We start from the raw sequence: 22160 nt of genomic DNA, 5'->3' as shown, positions 1-22160 counted from the left end.
GAGCTCTTTTAGGAGTAGGCTTAGCCAGCCTGCTCCCATGGTCCTGTGCCTATCTTAGGCTGAGAGATCTATGGAGGTGGCACAGGGAAGGAAGGGATCCTTTCATATTCTCTCTGGTCCCATCCTCTGTGTCAGGGTGAAGGAGCCGGTGATGCAGTCTCCCAAGGGAAACTTGCTTTCCTTTGAAGGAGAACGTTGGCTGAGAGTGGGTGGGGAGGTGCAAATAGAGGGGGTGGGGATTCTCAAGGTTGGCTACTGAAACAAGGCCTAAATCAGTAACTCATCATAAGGCCCAAGGCAAGGGCCATGCTGTGCTGTTCTTTAGGTCAGAGTTAAAATCTGCCTTTGTTTTCTGCCTATCCTGAGAGGAAGAAATTCTGTATGAGGCCTGGGCCCTGACAGATCTCCTCTCTGCTGGTACAACGGGGAGGAGCAAAAGTTCCACCTGCCCCCTCTCCTCTGGTGTTCCTCTGCAAAGCAGAAAATGGTGGCCCTGAAAGTTCTTCTGCTCTTTGCATGGCACCTTTGTCCCTTTGTCTGAATTTGGACCACTGTCTCTGTGGGAAATGTCACATGTATTTTGTGAAATATGCCGTGAGCACATAGGAGTTTAGCCAAAACTCAAAGGCATTAGCACAGTTCATGTATTCAAACCAGGTCCAGTTCTGCCTCTTACCTGCCTGTAGCTGTTTGTAATCTGGTGCTGGCCATCGTTGGCCACATTATTTAAAATTGCACTGAGGAGTTCGTTGCTGTGCATACACTGCAGTGCGCTATACAGTCTTGCACTATGCACCTGTCTTGTACGTTGAGACAACTTTCAATTAATAGTGGTGAAACCATTAGCTAACTAAATTTGTTCATATATTAAAATTCTCTAGAAAAATAAAGAGCATGACCATGTCCAGTTTAACTCATGAAATAGCTTATGAAGGGTGATAACTGCAACCTAAGACAAGAACAGCAGGAGCTATGAAGTTAACTTGCAGGACACTTTCCGTCATTAGTCCACCTCAAATGCAATTGCTACACTGACTTGCACTTTTTAACATTCCTTTGTCCCTGATGGAAAAAAGCACACCAGGGAAAGCACATTCAAAAATCAGCTATCTAGAACTTCACTAAAGAACAGTAAGTTTATCTCAAGCACCACAGCAAAAGATAAATGCTATCCTTTTCCATTTGGACTGAGAGAGACATGGTCCTTTAGAAGAACCCAGTTTCTCTTTCCCCAGTGACTTTGCATCACAGTTATCTGAACTGTAGGAATAGCTCATCCATGCTCAGCCGGCAGCACTGGTGACCTCATGTTGCTCTTCTGCTATCACAGTGGATAATGAACTGGCTAAAGCTGACAGGCTATGAAAAATGATCCCTCTGCTTTGCTATTGCTCCAACAAAAGTGATTCTCTGACAACTCCTTGCAACAGCCATCTGAGTACCTCTTCCAAAAAAGTTTTCTGTTCTGCAGGTGAAGTGGCAGTAGTGAAAAAACAAGGCTCAAACACTGCAATGTGAAAACACTAACCTTTTATTTAAGGTTAACATACCCATTCCAGTCTATAAATAATGTGTCATTCTATCAGAAATGCAGAATTCTGAGGTTCATTTTTCTCTCTTCTACACAATAGCACCTTTTTATTTTGATCTTCTTTTTCTGTGTCAGTCTTGTGCTTTCATTCCTTGTTGAACACTGGCTCGTGTCATTTTTGATGCCTGGTGACAGCACTGATGCTGGCAGTTCATTTCAGTGTTAATAACCTGAAAGCAAAAGGAATCTACTGCCCTTCTAATCTGAAGCATGGTGCTTTCTTTTCTTGGCTCTATACCCTGTGTCAGGAGGACAGTTTGGAGGTCCTCGAACTTTTGGCAGCTAACTTAACATTTTGATAGGCACTACACTCTTCAAGTTCCCACATCAGCATTGGCCTTACAGGGAGTTTAGATGCCTAACTGGATTCTGTATTACACCTGATTTAGCTCAATTAGACTACATCAATATTTCCTCACCATCTAAAAAATTATATTTATCATTTTTATCTAAAATATGAAAACCATTTTGATACTGGACTTCATAGCAAAATCATGATTCTGGCAGTAACATGTTCAATAGAGTTGCATCTGCATGCTAGGAGCACTTTTTCATAGAATGTTACGTCTATGCCAGAAAATTCTATGCTGAGACAGATGTGCTCTCCATGTAATGATGAGATAATAGACAGAAGCAAGGAGGGTGGGATACAGGGTATGCACTACTAGGTCACAGACAAGGGAAAGGCAGCAATCTCTGGGTGTTAAAGAAGGGGACACCTTCCAGACCCTGCAATGGGAACCAAGAATCCCATGGCTCATCTTCCTTTAAATGCCCTGCTCTGTGCAGATGGTGATGGCTGCTTACCCTGGCAGCTGCTTCTGTGCTCAGGAGCCGGAAAACTCTAAGCTGAAACTGATGTATCTCCATGTAACGATGAGGTGATAGACTCACAGCTAAAGCATGAATGTTCAGCTTAGCTGGAATACCCAGCTCCAACTGAGCTACAAATTGAGTAGTATGTCACACAAGAACAGGCTTTCTCATTTTTTTACATATTTAAGTAAGTAAAAGTGAATAAAATAATGCAGCGACAGTGATAGAGAAAAACATGGTCTAGATCTGGTTACAGAGGGTGGGAAATAGAAAGCTGTGCAATCCCCCAGCTGTTCCTTACAAGAGGAGAAATAGTGTGCATGCCCGAGGACAGTAATTATGGCCCTCTTGATTTCACTGCTAAGTCCACCCTTGAATTATCAAAACACTTCCCAATCTAAAGAATATCGGTCATGAGTTCTCTGATATTATTTGAACTTGACTTCATGTTTTATTTTAGCCAGTTTGCTCAAATTAGTACTTCTGGGGAAAACCTCAGGGGTCTTTCTGCTGGTGGTGCGTAGACCTCATCCATAATTCTAGTGCCTTATCCTCTGATGAAGACCTGGAATGCTGTTTATGAAGGACAGCTAAACTTAAAGGGGAAGGAATCTGTCCAGAGATGCAATTATTCTTTAAATCTATCTGTTCTGATGATTTTGGACAACAGGTTATGGGACTGTCAATGGATGCATCATTTTAAAGAATACTGTGACTAGCCTGAGAGGTGGAGAAATACCCAAGTATAGATATAGATATAGATATATATATATAAATATATATAAAATATAGATATCTGTCTTGGCAAGTTACCAGAGAAAAACTTTGCCCCTCAGATAAAATATATCTGTGGTATGTTTTAAATATTTTCCTAAACAGACGATAAAGATTCTAGGAATTCAATTTTCAGGTTTCAGCTATGAGCCTGGTGTGATGAGTTGAAATCTCAGGTAGACGTTAATTTTGGATTAATTATCGCTCAATATAGGGACTGGGAATTTTGTAGAACTTTATTCAAAATAGTTTTGAGGTATGAAAGCACAATGCAGCATGGCAAACAGGTCAAATGAATTAACTTCTCTGTGCACAAATGCATCAGGGAACCTGTAGCAAATGCTTGGCTTTTCTCATTGTGAGTACTGAAACTCTGCTGACTTCAGCTGAAAATCTGGCTTTTGCTCATTGTGTTGTAAGAGAAATAAGGCTTTCTGGGGAATGTAGTATCTTTTATTAGATCAGCTTTTGGGCACCTAAGTTCTTCTCCTGGTTTAGGAAAAGGTATTACCTTTTTCTACAAACCTTACCTTGCCTCCGTGCTTAGATCACAGCTGTAAGTGCACTTCCTACAATACTGAAAGATGTTGTCCTTTTAAAGGACTATAAATAGTCAGTACTTTCAATATGAAGGTCAGCCAATGCAAAGGACTACTGTGAAGCTTCATTTGGATTTCAAACTCAGTGAATTATGTAGACCTATTTAATTTTGTTCAGGCCTCCCTAGTCTTGAACAGGTTTTATTTAGTGAGTAGTAATTCCAACACAAACCTTAGCAACTGGAAAGGGGAGAAAGAATGTGCAATGGAAACCAAAACTGAAGTGAAAACTCACATCCATCATTTGCAGAAATACCGTTCCACCATTGCTAAGCACACTGAGTCAACAGCTTTATTGCAGTGTTAAAGGAAAATTTAGCCTACTGTGATGTGCCAAAATAATGTTTAGCTGTCTAGGCTTCCAGGATATTGGTCATAAAATTAAAAGCTGGGTCAAACACTAGAGAATTAATTTAATGTAATTAAAGCTAATAAAAGATCCAGTGTTCTGTCAGAACAATGTGTGTCATCCAAGCAGTTGGTAGTATCATCACTTATTAAGATTACCTGACACTTCCCATTATAATACTAGGTATGCAGTTTGGTGATAACTTCATGACCTTCAGCCCCCAAGCATTACATTTACTGTTCTGTATGTCTTCCAACTGTTGAACTCTTTCAGAGAAAACTTCAGCCATTTTCAAGAATGAGGAAAATTTTGTCCTTTAAGGGTATTTTGATCCTTAAATGTATCGACCATTCCTTAAAAAAAAAAAAAAAAAGCTCTGTGTTTGGTCTTGACAATATAGTGGTGTCATTTATGCCAAGGATGTGACACTGGATGCACATGCTTACACAGTCAAAACATTTTAGTTGCTAAATTCCCAGATTATTCAGATTTCAGTGGGTGTGACTAGGAATCTGATCTCAGTACAGAAAGGAGGGGAAGAATGTTGGGGCTGTGAACCATGGCAGAAGCAAAGATAACAAGGGATGAAGGGCAAGGGAGATTATGAGATGGGACTGGATGAGGAAGTGAGTAGCTGAGGCTGGCGATGTGAAGGAAACTGGTCAGGATAAATTAAAGAACTAGTGGTGAAAGAGGATCAGATATTACTAGCAAAAAATAATGTGGATTGAAAACAGGAGCTGCCCTGGCTAATTGTGGAATCTGGCTTTGCTCCCTGTGGGACAGGATTTTGGGGATTAGGAGACAGGAGTCTGAGAAGGGAGAGAAAATCTCAGATGGGACCATCAGTGGATGTGACACTAATTAAATACAAATTAGGAAATGAAAGGGCTTGAGTTGCTGAAGCTGCTCAGGTATCAGGCATCAAGAGACTTGTTTGGAAAGGAGAGACTAGGAATTGCTAGGCAAGAAGACTCAACTGAGATGGAGGGTAGGAGATGAAACTGGAGAAGCAAGGAAGATGGGCTGAGGAGTCAGGAATTTTGAAGAAACTGTGAAATAAGTTTGAAGAGACAGAGCACAAGGTATACATGATGAGGTCATGGGCAGGGAAAAGGCAGTGATCTCTAGGTGTCTAAGAAGGGCCATCTCCTGGGCCCTGCAATGGGATCCAGGAATCCTGTGGCTCATCCTCCTTTAAACAACTTGCTCCATGCAGACGGCGATGGCCACTTACCCTGGCAGTTGCTTCTCTGTGCAAGAGCTGAGATGGGCAGAGAGATCCCGGCCCCACAGCCCCCTGCAGATTCAACAGGGTGCCCCATGATGGAACTTCTGAGTTTCTTCCCATTATTTTAAAAATTAAGTTAGACAAAGAGAAGCCTGTTATGTTGTTACGGTTGCAGAACTCAAGCACTTTACATATTAGGTAATGCTACCTTAAGGTTGCCTTTGTTGCCAGAATCTCACCATCTGAAAAGCAGTGATAAAAGTCCTATCTAACAAGAGTATTGTGAGGATTAATTGGGTATGCTTTGAAAAGTGCTACATGGTTTTATCATGTGTTTCTATTTATTTTACTTTTAATTCAAAAATCATAGAAATAAATTGGTGGGTTCCAAATGGGAAAAATATATGAAACATTATCTCCTTTCTTCTAACGCCATACTACAAGCTATTGAGGCTAGAAAAAAATTTAAAGCACATGAAAGCATGTTTTGTTTTTTCATGTGAATGAATTTTTTTTTCCTTTGCTGAAAAAATGGAAGACCATATGCAAATATTGGGTCCCTGGCTTGCCTAGCTGTTTGAAGGCTAATCTGCATTTGAGTTTTCCTAACCTCAAAGTGGTATTGTAAGAGAAGTGTTTATTAACAAGAACAACAAGCAATCTACATTTTTCAGTTTAACATATTAAAAAAGAAAGTCTCAAGAATCATGAGGCAAAAATGTGTTTGCCTTTTTGTCTCTTTTCTAACTGAGTGGGAAAAAATCACCTTGACATAGGGGCAGTTAAAAGCTGGCATTCTCAGAGTTGTTAATTTGTCAGTCTGGTACACACTGCATTTCATGAAAGCGGTAGTTAAATGCATGTCGCCATCTTTGCCATTTATGGAACATTACCATTTATATTCATGTTGCAGAAGTTTTGTTAGCTTTATGGTCAGCTAGCATTGTCCATGTGAGTTGGTCTGCATACACACTCCCTTTTGGAATTTACATTTACATGTTAGCAATGCCTATTGCTAACAGTGGAGCCAAGGCAGTAGCACTCCTCTCTCTTAATGGGAATACACAGAATTTCTGACACTTGTGTATATATGGGATCAAAACTCAATGTAGCACAGATTTGCCAGGCCTTTTTATTTTAACAAGCTATTACTTTTTTGTATTATTTTGGTGGCCATGAAGGAGATGGAGAACAGAAAGGAGCAATGGCATTGTTAGAGTTGCTTCCACGAAGGACAGACTTTTTGGAAAGAACTGTGTATGCTGTGCCTCTGCTGGCATGGGGAACAGGAGGCTGGGACCCTGCTGGTGAGCCTCACTCTTTGCACCACAGTTGTGACATTCTGCACTAGCATCTGTGTTGCTGTGAATGGTATTTCCTTTTAAACTATTCATGAGCCGCTCAGAATATGAGTCAGAGCAGAGCAGGGTTTCTTCAATATACATGTTACGCAATAGTTCATGAAATCTTTTCTTAGTATGTACTGTCCTTACAGGGTTACTTAATTGCTTCCGTGATTAAAAAGAAAATAAAATAAATTGCATCTATCTGCTCTTTTAAGGAAAAAATCGTGTTCTCCTAGTACAGACCTGGACATAAAACTGAGACATAGATATCTCTGATATATACCAAGTTGAGGATCACAGTATGTACTTCATGCTTCCACTTTTTCAAGTGAACAGATAACTTTTTATTTTAGCACGTTTTTGTACCTAAAAGGTATTTTGGCATTTCTGTGATTTCCATCATTTTCCAGATGATATACTCAAATTATTATATGCTTGAATTACTTCTCCTCCAAAATAAATTCAGAAGAGAAATATTGGTAGAAGAATGACTTACTTCCATTGCCATATACAAAATGGAGATGGTATAAGTCAAATTCTGGATGGACAGATGTTTTATCCACATCTTGTTCATACTTCTTATTAAATGTAAATTATAAATAGTTTTAAAATGGTTAGGTAGTACTTCACAGGTTTTATAAATTTGTTATGAATTACAACACTGTGTGTTTCAGGTAGTTAGGTCAAACATATTAATAAATGGTTAGTTAATTGTTACTGATTATTATTAAATCAAAAAACTTTTAAAAATAACATTTTAAATAAATTATTAAGCCTTTCCACTGTAAACATGGGGAAAACAAGAAGTGCTGAATGACTAACACAGAATATTAAAAAAATCTCAGTTCTGGAACAACACTACGTTTGTTTAATTTCTACATTAGTTTAAAAGCAAAGGCAGTTAAGATGAAAAGAAAGAAGAGAATGAATCTGTGCAGAATAAAGCTCAGGTTTACGAAAGTGAATATGATATTCATGTTCTCTCTCCCCCCGAAAAAAGAGAGCCTGGCTTCTTTATCCTTGGTGTGGCTGCAAGGAAAAAGGACACAGTTTTGCCTTTTGAAGTACAAAACATTTCTGAAAAATGCTTAAATCCCAGGGGAGTGTATGAGAGGTAACACCTAACCCCCTGGGACCAGGCTAATGGTCCATAATCCTACCAGTAGGGCTGACACCGGAGCCTGCTCAGAAAATGCTCGCCAAAAATCCTGCCCTGCTGCTGCATTTAGTCGTCCTGAAGCACTGAGCTAAGCGCGTAGATGAGGCCCAGATTTCAGACCTGAAATGTATGGCAACTTATTCATCATTTAGGTACAGCTGATTGGTCTGCTCCTTAAAACTATATGTAATATTTAGAGGAAGCCACCTTTTGTATAGTGGCCGAGAGATTAGAGCTCATACACAGAACCAGAAGTCCTGGGCTCAGCATCCTCCTCAACCCCTTTCACCCCTCCGAGGAGTGCCTTCCCCTCCAGGACACGCCTGGGCTCCACCTCAAGCCCCAGCCCGTGGCGTGCCACGGTGTTGCACAGGGCTGCGATCAGTTCAATACAAAGATCCCCCTTTGTCATCGCAGCCCCAGCCTTGGAGTCCCAACCTCAGAGCAGCTTGTGAGTTTTGTGTTAGGGCGTAGCTGGAAGGGAGCAGGGCTGGAAGCCTCCCAGGGCAGCACTTCTCTGAAACGGAACTGAGTCATGCTCCCTTTTTGTTTGCTATCTTTGTAGCCCTATGAATTGTGCATTTCTTTCCACACAGTGGCACAGCTCCAGCTAGGACTCCCACTGCAGTTTTGCTTTGAGCCTGGTTGCTAGGAGATGGCAGCTCTGAGTTCAGGTCGCCTCCTCACCACAGCTAGCAAAGGCCTCGCATCCCAAATTTTCCGCCTCTTCACCGTGTATTGCAACAAGGAGCCAGAACTCGGGTCTCCCACTTCTCGGCCATGCGCTCTAACACGTGGGCTGGTATGCATCAAGGTGCACCGAGCACCCTTGCTGTGCCCTCCGGCCAGGCTCTGCTCGCTGTGCTCTGCTAGAAGCTCAGGGCATCATCTCTGCAAGCAACTCACTGTTAGGTTTTCAGTGCACTGACTAGCGGGGCTCTGGAGGACGTGTAAATTCAGGGACAACAAATTTGTGGGTTCCGGACAGTCAGGATAAGGAGACAGACCCTGAGATACTCTGCTCAGCTATAGGAGTTAGTCCCCTTTACACTGCACCCCTAGAACACAGTCCAGTCCTTGATAAATTTGCAGAGGATCCCTTACTGATCTTCATGAGAATAAAGTGAGGCTCTGAGTGAGTCTGTGGCAGGAAGTATCATCCAGTTTTAGACATAAGGATACAGAACATCTCAGCCTTGAGAGTGTTAAAGATTTGGATGATGCGTTAAGCTTTGTTGCCAAGATAGAACTTTACTGTATAGCTTATGAATATTTTCTCAGAGAAAATAATACATTTTCTCTTATAAGAGACAGTGATGACCTTTGGAGATAGAAGGTAAACGATATTAAAGTTGGATTCCTGGCAAAAATACATTGCAATTTTGGCCCTTTGTTTAAGCCTATTATTACTTAAGAAAATGCATAGGAGACCAGTTTGGCCAACTCTCTTAAAAATCCAAAGCTTTGCCTCAGCTCATATTAGTGCCCAGGAAGGCCCCATTGTGATTGTTTATGGAATTAATTATCTGATCATTCAGTGTTCTGTATTAAATATTAAAATTTCTGTTAATAATATATATACCTTCTCCTGAGTCATCTCAGTTGTGCCCAAGTCTCATTCACCAATAAATATCTACAAGACAGGAATATCTTCAGCTCAGAAAAGTTGGTAGTGTCTTATTTGAGAGGTGGAACCGACAACTGCTCCTAATGCAAACGGGAAAGCTGCTTTAGAACCCTTTTTGCTTCAACACAGAGACTGGACACTATTTGAACTAGTTGATCTCTCTGTGCTGGTATATACATTCTTATTTTTAAGTAAACACTGTAAAACAGGTTTGAGATATTTTATAGCATTCTTAATAAGTTTGGTATACTTAGCAACCATAAAAGTGTTGTGCAAAAGAGAGAGGCATAAAATGGACAAAATCTTACACACAGAGGAGATCATTCTAACAGATCATTTTTCAGTTAACTACTCTGAAAAGGTCTGCAAACATTCTCACCTCTATTTCTTTAAGTACTGATCTTCCATAGATCCATTTTATTTGAAATCACTGAAATATATTTTCATTAGATAAGAGTGTAAAATCAGGCCCATAAAAAAAAGTCTACAACTTAAAAGAAACAAAGAAAAAGTTCAAATACATTTGCAGACTAAATCAGAAACTCTGGCACTCAGGTCTCTGTGGTGGGCTGAGCAGTCACACACTGATAGTTTTCCTTGTTTCCAACTACTAAAACACATTAAATCTTCTCTTAATGCTTTTCTTTTTTCACCTGTGTCATTACTAAAGTTGCCACAGGGACATTCTGTGATCATGAGTGGAAGTGAGGTGCTCTAAGCAGTAGCTACGGTAAGTGCAGATGGGGAAAAATACACTTTCACCTGAAACATGATCTCCTTTAGGGGAAAATTGGAGGGCCATTGTGCTAAATCCCATTAAATATTATGCAAGCATCTAAGAGGCAAACAGGGAACATTGAGGGGAACTCATGGTGTACAAACAGTCACTGCTCATACACAGATAACAAATGCTTTCAAGTCACGTTTGTAGAGGCATCTTTAACCACTTGGCCCTTGTGTGGATGGACACTCACTCAGCCCTCTGCAAACATGGGAAATGCTGTTTTACTCCATTCCTCTATTCCTTCTGTCATTTCTGAGGCTGATACATCAAAAGAAGTCGTTGGTGCATTCTGTATTGGTTTGTCTTATCGAGAAAGGTATGATTCTCTGGCTCAGAAGAGTCACTCCTGTGGTCAGAAAGTAACGGCTTTTTTTCTATCCTTTCCCATGCTATTTCTGGACAGAGCTGGGTTTTGCAGGAGACTGTGAGCTCTTCAGGGTGAGAGGATGCATCTTCTCCTTTGAGAAACAGTATGGTTGGCTTGTGTAGCACAGATAAATTAATATTCTCAGATTTGTAGGAAACCTGTATTCTTGCTTATTTCCATTGTTTCTTTTCAGCTGATATTTGGTCAATCAGAAACACATCTGTGCTTGTTTAACATGTATTATACTTTTCTGAAAGCAATAGATGTGGAGTCTTAACAATGGAAGAGACCCTCTCGCGCAAGGTAAAATGTAACAATAATTCAAAACCTTTCCTTGTTTTTGCAGGACGAGGCTGCTCCAGCTGACAAGCAGTACAAGCAGGAGCCAGCCCAGGTCACTTACTCAACATCAGCTGTTTCCAGCACACAGGAGGTGTTGTACATCAATGGCAATGGGACCTACAGTTACCATAGTTACAGAGGGCTCGGAGGTGGGCTGCTAAATCTCAACGATGCTTCTAGCAGTGGTGAGTTTCCTTACAAAATGTGCCTCTGTGTATATGTGCTCATGTGTACGTTTCCCTCTCCTGTACAGAAAGCTAGTCCAAGGGGTTCAATATCCGTAGGCTATTATCAGATAATGAGCAGGAACACAATCCTGCAAACAGCTACTGCTGGGCAAAATACTTGCTCACTGCATGCTAGTCTCCTTTCAGTTTCAAGGGACTAATTCACAACAGGGCGAGACTGAACCTGAAGTCTGTAACAAAGCTGAGTAAAAAAATGGCAGGTTAGATCTTCGGTCGATTTGCATGACTTTATGAGGACCTACCCTGTCATTATTGTCCTCTCTTATACTGATCACAAAATGAGGCCATTAGTATCTTTGTGGCTGGAGTTTGAAAACACTGAACTCCATATTTTGTAACACAAATTAATTGACCTAGATTTCTCACATGGTCTCTCTAGCTACTTTAATTTACTGCAGATAAGGATCTGACATACCAAGTGTTAAGTGAGAAATCAGCATATCCATCTATACTCTAAACTAAAAATGATGCATGTAATTATGTGTCACCATGAGGTTGTATTCCCCTCTGAAAAAAACAGTGGTGTCATTTTTTTAGACAGCATTCCTTTCTTCTTACATTAGCAAGCTTTTGTAACAAACAAATGTAAGCAAATGGTATTATTTGTTTGAAATAGTCCCCCATCTTGATTTCATACAAATTCAGAGCAAAGGAAAAGGTTAGCCCATTCTGATAACAAGGGTATTGTCTGTCTGCCAGAGAAAAGTGATTACTCTGGAAGCCTGAGGGTCTTTTGCCTCCAAGAACGGTATTTAAAAAATGTCTCAGAAGACAGAGAAATCCCTGGGTTTTGTCCTGGCTGATCCCTCTCTGGCTGAGGAGAGTGCTGCTTCAGGTACATGGGCTGACTTGGGCGAGATGGTAATTGTTCAGCTACAGCCTCAATATTCAACATGCTAAGCAATTTTCAAAACGCTATCAGGGCTGCAGCCTGCAAGGAGTTATTGGTATGTGGTGTCCTGGTGACCCTCAGTCATGTCTGCTTCCTCACTCCCCACCCCCAAAATCCTCAAAGGTCTGTGAATGATTTGCATTAAGTTTTCAAAAGGCTTTAAAAAGATAATATTTTAGTTGTCAAAAGTCTTTGACTTAAAGAGTGAATGATGATTACAATTGTTTCCATATGCATGAAGAACACATCTGAGGTACTGAATATGGTCTCTGATCAAATATTTTCATAAGATTAAGACAGGCCGTGGAAATCTGGTTTCTTGGGAAAATGCACAAGAACTTTAAAATTGTCTTTTACATTGTGGCCAGAGAAAATCTGAGCCAGTTCCCACTGAAAACAGTTGGCATTTGCTCTTTCACCCAACTAAGAGTAGGATTAAACTCCCCATGTGTTATTTGTCAGCAGAAGCCATCAGAATTGTCCTATTTTACATAATCTTAAACTGTGAGGAATCACAACTGTTTTCTGTACTTGTTCTTCCCTTCAAACCTCTTGTAATAGGATACTTTTTCATAACTCATTTTTCAGTGAATTGTGGGATTTAGGCAAAAGTATTCTATGTCACTTCAGCATGCAATTTTAAAAAATGAGGTACAAATTCAACATCATAAATTAGTGTTACTTTCTGATTCGAAGCAACATTTTCTTTGTACCTTTACGGTAGAGGACTCCAGTGTTTTTTCACAATTAAAGCTCAAGATGGGTTTTGCAGGACAAACAGTGGTTTTTCAGGAACTACCAGATGCTGCACAGCTCACGCAGCCAGGGAACTGTGCAGTGCATTGCATTTCCCTGTGTAGCATCGCTGGGGTGAAGGGACCAGTGAATGCTTACAGTTTGCATACTGACGTATGCTCAAATATTTCTTCTTCCTTGCCTTTCCTTACTTGCACTGGAAAATTTTGTCTGTATGTCCTCTTACTTTGGAAGACCATTGGACCTCTCCCAGATGGTTGTGCATAGTTGGAGTGTTGTGCAAAGGTGTCCATCTTCTCCACAGGGATCCTACCGGATCCAAAACACGTAAGCTCCACGAACCAAAAGTCTGTGTGCCAGCACTTGGAAACCAGTTGTTGATGCTAACAATCTCGCTGGCTGCTGATTTGTGACCCACCTGCCATTTCAGGAAGATCATTAGGAAAGTTGTGGAAAGGCAACTCCATCAATTTCTTAGTTTCATTGACACAAAAGCAATCAGTAGCCAACCTAATTATCTCTTGGCTGTTGAGGGTAAAGTGCTCTGGCTCCATTAGCTGGTTTCCCTACAGGAGAAATGGGAGGACTTGGAGGCAAGTTCTTTGGGATCTGTCAGTCCTCTCTGATATGTCCACGGATATTTGCTTTTTCATTTGTAGACTAAGAGGAATGGAAGGAGTTGCAGTTGAGAGGGGTAACCATTGCCCTCCTGACAGACCTCACAGGACAGTTGTTTGCAATCATTATTCTGTTTCAAGGACTCTTGTTCCAAACATATGCAAGGCTGTTATGATGGTTAATGAATTCCCCCTCAGGAGAACAGGATATCTGCTTGCGAATTGTTCTCAGGACCTAAGAAGTAATTTAAGAATGCATTTCGTTTTCAATTAAGTAACCCATCAAATGTTCTTGTCACATTTACAGATGTTCTCCTAGTGTAAAAATAAATATAAACCTCAGTCAGGATGTATGTATAAACAAATATGGTCTGGTTTTGTGTATCTGCTAAAACAGAAAAAAGGAGAAGTTGCAAAAGCTACTTGCTTGAACTCACTGCTTGAACACCTATTTCTGGACCTTCCCCCACAGTAATATAATGACTATGTCCAATTAGCTCTCCTGTCTAGTAGTCCAACTGATGCATGTGTTTTGTATGCTGTGACTCATTTAATTTGGTTATTTCCCCCCCTATAAAGTTCATCCCTACTCCGATCCCATCTTACAGACTTAGCTATCTGCTCACCCAACTGTTTGGTGGCTCTGGCTCAGGCACCTCTCTGTGGCTGCTGTTGCAGTGCTTCCCTCCCCAGCCTGTCCTTCCACATGGCTAATTACAGAACCATAATTAGCTCCTTACACAACTGTATGGGGCGAGCCTTCATGCAACTGCTCAATATGAGCAAGCAGAACGCAACAGCTTGTACAGTGACCCTGCTTTATAGTGGGCAGGAAAAAAGCACAGCAGGAAAAGACTTGGGCTTACAGCACCAAGGTCTCTTTTTCTCCTGCTTTTAAACCCTTTAGGTCAAGCCAGCTCAGCTGGAAAGCTTCACCCCATCACCAAGCAATCTGTGGGTTGACAGAGCCTCTGTCAGCCTGTACATGGGCTGGGGAGAAGCCTTTGGGCACGTTGTCCTTGATTCTTGTAGACGTTAAACTGCTCTTTGAGAAGGGTGGATTTCCACAGCTCTCTTTTTTAAGGCTAATGCAGTTCCTGCTACAGAACTGAATGGAGAATCTCCAAGGTGGGGTAGCCCAGTGGGAGTAAACGAAATTTGCTTGCCAGCTCCCAGCCAGCCACAAAGGCTTCAGCTGGCCCTGCTCCATCACACCTGGACTGAGCTTGGAGGGACGCCCAGCTTGAGGGCAGGAGGGTGAGGACAGGAAACAGGCTGCTCTGTTGGGAGCAAAATCTCTTGCTGCCGCCACAAGCTGTTGAAGTCCCTGCATGCTGCCTGAGCCTCTCCTGACAGAGTGGGATCGCCCCGTCTCCCCACGTGTTTCTGTCCAGTGGGTCACTGTCCACCCTCTGCCGATGACTGTCAGCTGTCAGCACTCTCTGAAGCCAGGATGGGCTTGTCGGAGCCTTGCTCTCCACAGCCACTTCCTTTCCTGAAGTCCATTCTCCTTAGGAGGTGTAGAGAGTGTTTCTGCTGCCATTGCTGGGTTTCCTGGAGGTGATTTGGGGCTGTTTCTTCTGCATAGTTGCCTGGTTTTCTAGGCAGAAATGTCAGTCATTTCCCTTTGTGTGTGTAAAAAGAGAGGGTGTTTCAGACTCGATGGCAGACTGGCCATGCAGAACATGCCTTCGTGTCATGGTAAGACAAAGCAGCTGTTGTGTCTCTGTTTCTCTACACAGATCTGCAGCCTACCTCCACCACAGCCGCAACTCAGCACTGCATCCCAGGCACCACAAACGTCCAGTCCCCTTCCAGCTCAGGTGAGTCCCCCTCTGAGTCCGAATATGTTCACACTGCAAGCAAACCCTCAACCTTGGCAGGCTTCTGTTTCAGCCTCCTCTCCCACAGGCGGGCCTGCAGACCATGACCAATGGCCCCATGGTCCAGCCGGTAGCTGCCGAACTCCCACCACACCGCTCACCTCTCCCTGCTGCTCCCTTCCAGAGGCCCAGAAGGGCTGCGCTCTCCCAGCCATTCTCCGGTTTAGCCAGGCCTCTTACCCACATGCAAATCAGCCTTCCTGGTCCTTCTGCCTCCTGGTCCTTCAGGCAGTGCAGCCCTGCTGAAGACGATGGAGTAGCTGGGGGAAGCTCCCGGAGCTGATGCTGCTGAGCCCCAGCAATCAGCATGGCCGTGCTGCCCTCGGGCAGGGAGAGGAGGGCTGAGCACTCTTGTCCACTTTTGCATGTGACAGTAGGGAGGGTGCCTCATTTCCACACCTTCAAATTTGGTGAAGTTGTAACCTTCTGTAAAATCTTGGCATTTGCATGATCAGTAGAGGCTTCTTGACAATAAACTAGGAAAAAAAAAAGTCCAGCTGAGAATATCCAGTATGTAGCTAATTCTTAAAGTGCCGACTGGGTTACCCACAGCATGGCTGGCCATGATGTAGGGGTTGAATGGGATTTTTGCTGTGGTTGCTCTCTCCAGCTCTTCTTTATACCTCTACTCTTGCACAGTCTCCTGTGTTCTCAGTGCTACCCTGATGACATCAAAGTGGGGAGAGAGAGGAAAGACAAAACAGCTTGTCTCTAACACAGCTGGAGCCTGGGGCATGAAGAGACACAGAACAAGAGTAATAGTTAGGAACCTGGGAGGGTGTGTTTAGTCCCATTTAAAAATGGCAAAATGTGGGGTTGGACGAAGTTAAATGGTTTGGCCTATGTTGTGGCAAAGGTGGGAATTTCTCGCTGGGAAATGCTGGCTGAATTCTATATTAGGATCCTCTCCGCATTCCTCTTCCCCCTTCCTCCTCCTCTTCAAATTATTGGATACATGGCATATGCAAGTGTTAGACTGCTCCCACCATAGGAATGGAGATGGAATTTCTGTGGATATATTGGGCAGTATCCTACTTTTCTACCTTTCCACAAAGCTCAGGAGACAGCCATTAAGGCAAGACAGGTGTATGCCACATAATTAATCTCCTGTGGCAGATAGGAAACATTACTGGAGGACCTCACATCATCATTTCATCACAAACCAGTGTGCTTGCTGATTGTCAAAAATGCATGACGTTCAGTGGCTATATGCATTTTCACATCTCTTTCCTCAGGCAACACAGCAGTTTTTTCTGCTGTCTAAACTAGCTGAAGGTATGTTTTCCAGAGGGGAAGGCGTAGAAGGGAGAAAGAAGCTTAAAAGGTCCAATTCATTAGTCCCTGTTTTCTTGATCTGAGATCTCCTGGCACTTGAAACAATAGTTTTAGGCACATCTGCTCTCTGTTTGAAGGCAGGAGGAAAAGAAACATTGACAGATGCATAATATCACAATAAAACATTCTTGCAATAATAAATACATCTGATTTGGAAAAAGTAGCATACTTTAATAGTTGTTTCTATGTAGTTTTATTGGAGTATATGAGAATCTAGTACATACTTCTAAAGCCACTCGTGGGGGAAAAAAAAATGGAGAGGAGAATAGGTGCAATAGAAAAGATACACAAGAGAGATTTCAAAGCATGGGCAAATGTGTTTTTCTATAAGTAAGTGCCACTGCTTTTTACATCTTCATGGATGAAAAAGGTTGCTTAACTACTAGTGAAAATGTAGAGGCATAGATGCTTAAGCACATAGAGCTTTTTAAAATTATTTTTGTTATTCTAAATTATTATCTGCAATAGTGATAACCATTTTGAGAGTCATTGACACATTTATTATTCTTTCAGTAGCTGTTAATTATAAGATTGGTAGCAACCCAGTGACAGCATACAATTCTTAAGGGATTTTTGCTGAGACAGTTGATAGTGTCTAAGCAATCAATAACAGCATATCTACATCTGACCCATATTGTGGAATTTGATATAAATCATCTTGCTAATGAGTAGGGCATGAGGCAATAACTAGTTCCATTTAAGTCTTGCAATTTACAGAAAAGCCATTTGTCCCATAGTGTATTTAATGGCAGATATTCCTAGCAGCTAATTTGATAAATGATTGTCTAGCACATGACGAGTGGGTTTTCAGAGTTCTCATATTCAGCTTGACGTGGTTCCAAGAAGAACAATTTCACTTCACAGGGGAAATTAGGTCTCTGTAACTGGACTGAGGTGGTAAATCGAAAATATTCCTGTGTTAAAGTGTCAATCAGGTGGCCTTGGCAAGAGACAGGGGAACAATGCTTCAGTCTTCTGAAAGAGTAGAAAAGAAAGGATCTGTCTCAGCAATTTGTTTAACCCACTGCTTAAGAGAATGTTGTGCTGTTATAAAAACATGGGAGGTGACAATTGTGAGTTATAATAGTAGGCACTAAGAGAAATCAATAAATAAAAATAAGTATCCTGTCTTCATCTCTGCGACATATGCTTAATCTTTGCTTGCACACACAGATATTGTGGAACCTGATAAGGCTTGCAATCAAGATTTTTAATTGTCTTGAAGTACTCCAGGATAGGAAGCAGTATGCTAAAATGTGCAGTAACACCTTGGAGGAATCTGACACTGCAAAAATTCATTGCAAAAATATTCAGATTTCCCTCCGTATAAGGATACACTTCCTTGTTCCTGTGAAGACTGGCAGCTTAATAAATAATGTTAAGTACACTAGGGAAATAGTTCTATTTAAAGTAAGGATAGTTGTTAAAAGAAATGGTGGTGAAGCTGTTCAGCTTTCTCCAGATTTAGTCATCTGTAGTGATGGCTTCTGGAGATAGAGGTACATGAAGTGTCCACCTTAACCAGCTATTTTAAGCCTTCAGAACATCTGTGATTTATTTTCCTGGTTAAAGAAATGTGGTGGATATTTACGAGTAAGATTTAGGTTCCCATGTTTCAATAGCTGATTTGCATAAAATTACACAGGAAAAATCTATGCTATAAGAATAAGATGCATTTATTCCTTATTTTCTGAACAACCAGGTATGACTGATGAAGCTGCAGATAAGTTATAGCATTTTTAGCATATCGCAGCCTGGACAACCTTTAAGAATCAGTAATACTGCCAGTGAGTGTCTATCATAGCTATTAAAAGCTGAGACCAGTATAATACATCCTGGGGCTAGTCTCTGAGTGAGGCATTCTCCCACATATAAAGCTTGGGCTGTCATAGTCAAGCTTTGGAGGTGAGGTATAGGGGTCATATAATTAAAAGAACTAAAATCCTTATCTCCACATCAAGCATGGCTTGTTCTCTTTCTGTTCAGCTCTCTGCCAGCACATGCAGCTTCCCTTCCTGAAGAGGCAGGGGTGTACTCACTGTCCTGATACCATAGCCGTGAACACTTTCCCGTGTGTGGATTTCTTTGCTTTTTTGCTTAGGGGGCTTTTCTTTGAGGGGAAGGAGGACAGCACTGTGGCTTGTTAAGTACAAGGCAGGAGTTGGGGAGTGAAGTAAAATCCTGTTTTCCTGGTATATAGAAATAAAAAAAATCAAGTAGTTTGAAGTAGCTCAGGTAAGTTAAAATCCGAGATTTCTTATTTTCTTTGTATACAAGAACTCTGTATACAACAGAAGATTCCCAGACCAAGAGGAGTTCTGGGTCCTGATGGTTCCTGATGCAGACTGCAGATTTGCACTTGCACAAAACTTTATTTCCAGGAACTTCAGGGACTCAAAGATATGTATTCTGAAGAGTTAAAAAACTTTCCTCATGATAGTTAATCCGGACATGTAGGAATACAGGGCCAGATTTTCAGTTTGTGTAAATCACTGTGACCCTATAGACTTGTGAGGAGTTACACTGATTTATGCGTGCTGGACATCTGGTATTCTCCTAGTTTTCCTTTCAGAGCAGTGCTTTTACTTTGTGTCATCAATTTTTGTAAGGAAAACCTCAGAGATGTAAGCAAGCACATTTCTATGTATTTTCTACTTATGAGTGAAATAAACTTAATACCCTATTCAGTCACTTAAAAATCTGGATTACCAATGAGAAAAGCCCTTCAGTTTTGTTTCAGAAAAAGACGTGCTCTGCTGCAGAAGCTCTGTTCTGCCATATATTGTGTGTGTGCTTTTGGCTGTGACATGAATAAGAGTCAAGGAAAGAACATAAAAGTTAAAGTAGGTTCATATGGAGCACAATGCCCTCAATATGTCAGTGGTAGCTCTTTCACTACTGCCTCAATAAATATAGAAGTCTTTAATGGCTTCTTACAACCATTCAGTCCAGCTGGCTTTATGATTTGTATACCCTTCTTCTCTGTGCTGGGTTAAGATTTTACTTAGAAATATCCTCTGAGCTTCTTCACACTGTGATCGTTTCCCTGCAGCGTGCGGTCACACTGAAACAAATTCACTGAGCTAATTGTCCTTTTATTTATCCTTTGTACACTGGAAGTCATTTAAAACTCAGTTCATTTATGCTGGTGTAAAACTGGATAATACAGTTGTAAGGCTAAGTGCTGTTCATGCTAGTTGCGTAGTAGGAAATAAGATCTAATAGGACCCTTTCTGTTTGAGCAGTTTCTTTTCATAGTCCCAGCTCTGCTTTCATTCACTCAAGGGGAGATTTTCATTAACTTCAGTGAGTGTGGGGACATGGCAATCTCCACATCCTTTGTGGTCTCAGCCGTATCTCTGCATAAACATAAAAGAAAGAAAAATAAGTAAGGTTTATGACCAGATCTTCAGCTTCTGGAAATCAGTACATCTCTTTCCAGTAGTGGTTAAGATAGCAAGTCTGTTCTTGAATCTTGTGATTCTGGTGGGATTATTTAGGACAACCTGCAGAGTATGAATTGGTGTGTTCTGTATTCTACAGTTCGATATGCTAAATTTTAAAATTATTCCAGTCTTTTTAGGAAGCAAGGTTCATCCAGTGAGCCAATGCTGAGAAAGCCTTGGCATTGACATACATTGTTCAGATGAAATTGAACAGTGACATTTTTCTCATAGGAAAGCAAGATACATTGCTTTGAATAACTTGATCCCAATTTCCAGGAGACTATTGAGATCAAGCTAGTCTGATCTTCTGCCTGCTAGAAGTATAGATTTGCTACACTGTCAAAATGAATCAGCAGTATTTTTCCAGATTTGCACATAATAAACTGCTTGATAGGTATACTTGCCATCTGTGTCCTTCTGTGTTTAAAAAGTCCTCAGTCCAATTTTATCTGTCCAAATTTACACTCCAGGAAGAAAAAAATGTATTGTGTTAAGTGGAAAACACAAACGTCTCATCAAAGCACCATACATCTTAGCTGATTAATAATTATGGTCAAACGACCAGGGAAATTCCATGCAAAGCCGAACTTCATGCTGGCAGATGGTTTTGCCGATCATGGTAACCTGGAGACTGCCCTCAGGAGTGCTGTCTTCTGCATGCAGCATACGTGGTCTTGAGCGTATTCTTTCATCAAAAGTGCTAAGCATATTGGTATAAGCTGCCAATGCAACATGGTGATTGCTGCAGATTCTCTTGTCAGTGTTCAGGCCTTACAAGATCCTTGCGATATATTGCCAGCTGTATGCAGCCCCCACAGAGGATAGTGTACTCCTCACTGTAGCAGCCAGATTGTCACCAGCCTAATCTCATTCATGACCAGCTATTTATATAAGTGATCACTTGGCGTCAGGGCTAGTCAAGTGAATGACCATTTATCTACGTCTGTAAGGGATTCCCAATCTGGCCGCATGCTGATTGAAGCATAAAACATGAAAATAGATATCTAGAGAACATAAGTTTGATATTTTGTGATAAAAACTGCAAGTGTGCAGATTGCCATGAAGGCTACGGTGGCAGCTGGAGCTGAGGGAGGCACAGGAGATGAACCTTCTGCCTGCTCACCAGCGTCAGATCCCAGGGCAGTGTTGGGGTGCAAGTGGCTTACACTGTTGGGATACCCCCCAGAGGCTAATTTTCTGCTGGCAGTGGACTTGCCCCTCCTGTTACGTAGGTAGAACTTAAAGGGTGTCTGTCATCTCTAAATATAAATCGCTGTGGTTCCTGTCAAGGCAACTGGTAACTGAACAGTTATTGCTTGTTTCTGCTACTTCTCCCTGGCACTCAGCTGAGAGCAGATTTTGCTACTCTGCATTTGTAGCTACAAACCTGTGAAACGTCTCTGGCAGCGGATCTGAAGCTTCTTTTCTTTTCCTTTGTTACCTGCAGGTCCAACAGATCTCAGTATGAAGAGGCAGTTAGCAACCAGCTCTGGATCCTCCAGTAGTTCAAGCTCTAGACCCCAGCTGAGTCCAACTGAAATAAATGCAGTGAGGCAGCTTGTGGCAGGGTATCGAGAATCAGCTGCATTTTTATTACGTTCTGCAGACGAACTGGAAAACCTTATTTTGCAGCAGAACTGAGTCATGTGACCTTCACACTGGCCTGGTCTTATCTCAGAATTTCCACTAATGACATTTTGATTTCCCAGAGCACACACTTCAGTTACTGCACAGTCTTTTAGGAGAGTTAATTACCATAATGCCACACTGTTCTTGATCCATAAAGTGATGTGTTAAGGTGCTTCAAGTGAACTTCGACCTCTGGTATTTCCGAGGTACTTTACTGTGTCCAGCCTATTGCTTTTGTTTTAGTGTGTCAGCATAAATATCGAAAAAGTGGCTAGAAATTAACTCGTTCTAACAAGTGGAGGAAACAGAAGATGCTGTGATGGTTTAAAAAAAAATGGTTCAAGATCCAAGTGCAATATTAGTGGAATG

At 41.5% G+C, this 22160-nt stretch overlaps 1 protein-coding gene across 4 annotated transcripts in view; it reads left to right on the top strand.

Annotated features, from left to right (window-relative positions):
• The window catches only part of NOL4 (nucleolar protein 4), a 196841-nt gene extending 175038 nt beyond the window's left edge, over positions 1-21803 (top strand). For 3 of the 4 annotated variants that reach the window (XM_075495702.1, XM_075495701.1, XM_075495700.1), the window contains 2 exons: positions 10990-11170; positions 21610-21803. In XM_075495702.1, coding sequence (XP_075351817.1) covers positions 10990-11170; positions 21610-21803 — 375 coding nt within the window. Of the gene's footprint in view, positions 1-10989; positions 11171-15240; positions 15322-21609 lie in introns of all 4 variants that reach the window. The other variant, XM_075495699.1, reaches the window with a different exon arrangement.
• Positions 21804-22160: the final 357 nt, after the last annotated feature.

This window comes from Mycteria americana, chromosome 2 (assembly GCF_035582795.1).
Source record: "Mycteria americana isolate JAX WOST 10 ecotype Jacksonville Zoo and Gardens chromosome 2, USCA_MyAme_1.0, whole genome shotgun sequence".
NCBI classification, from domain to species: Eukaryota; Metazoa; Chordata; class Aves; order Ciconiiformes; family Ciconiidae; genus Mycteria; species Mycteria americana.
The sequence above is the reverse complement of the archived record's forward strand: the minus strand, read 5'-3'. Positions and strand labels throughout refer to the sequence as shown.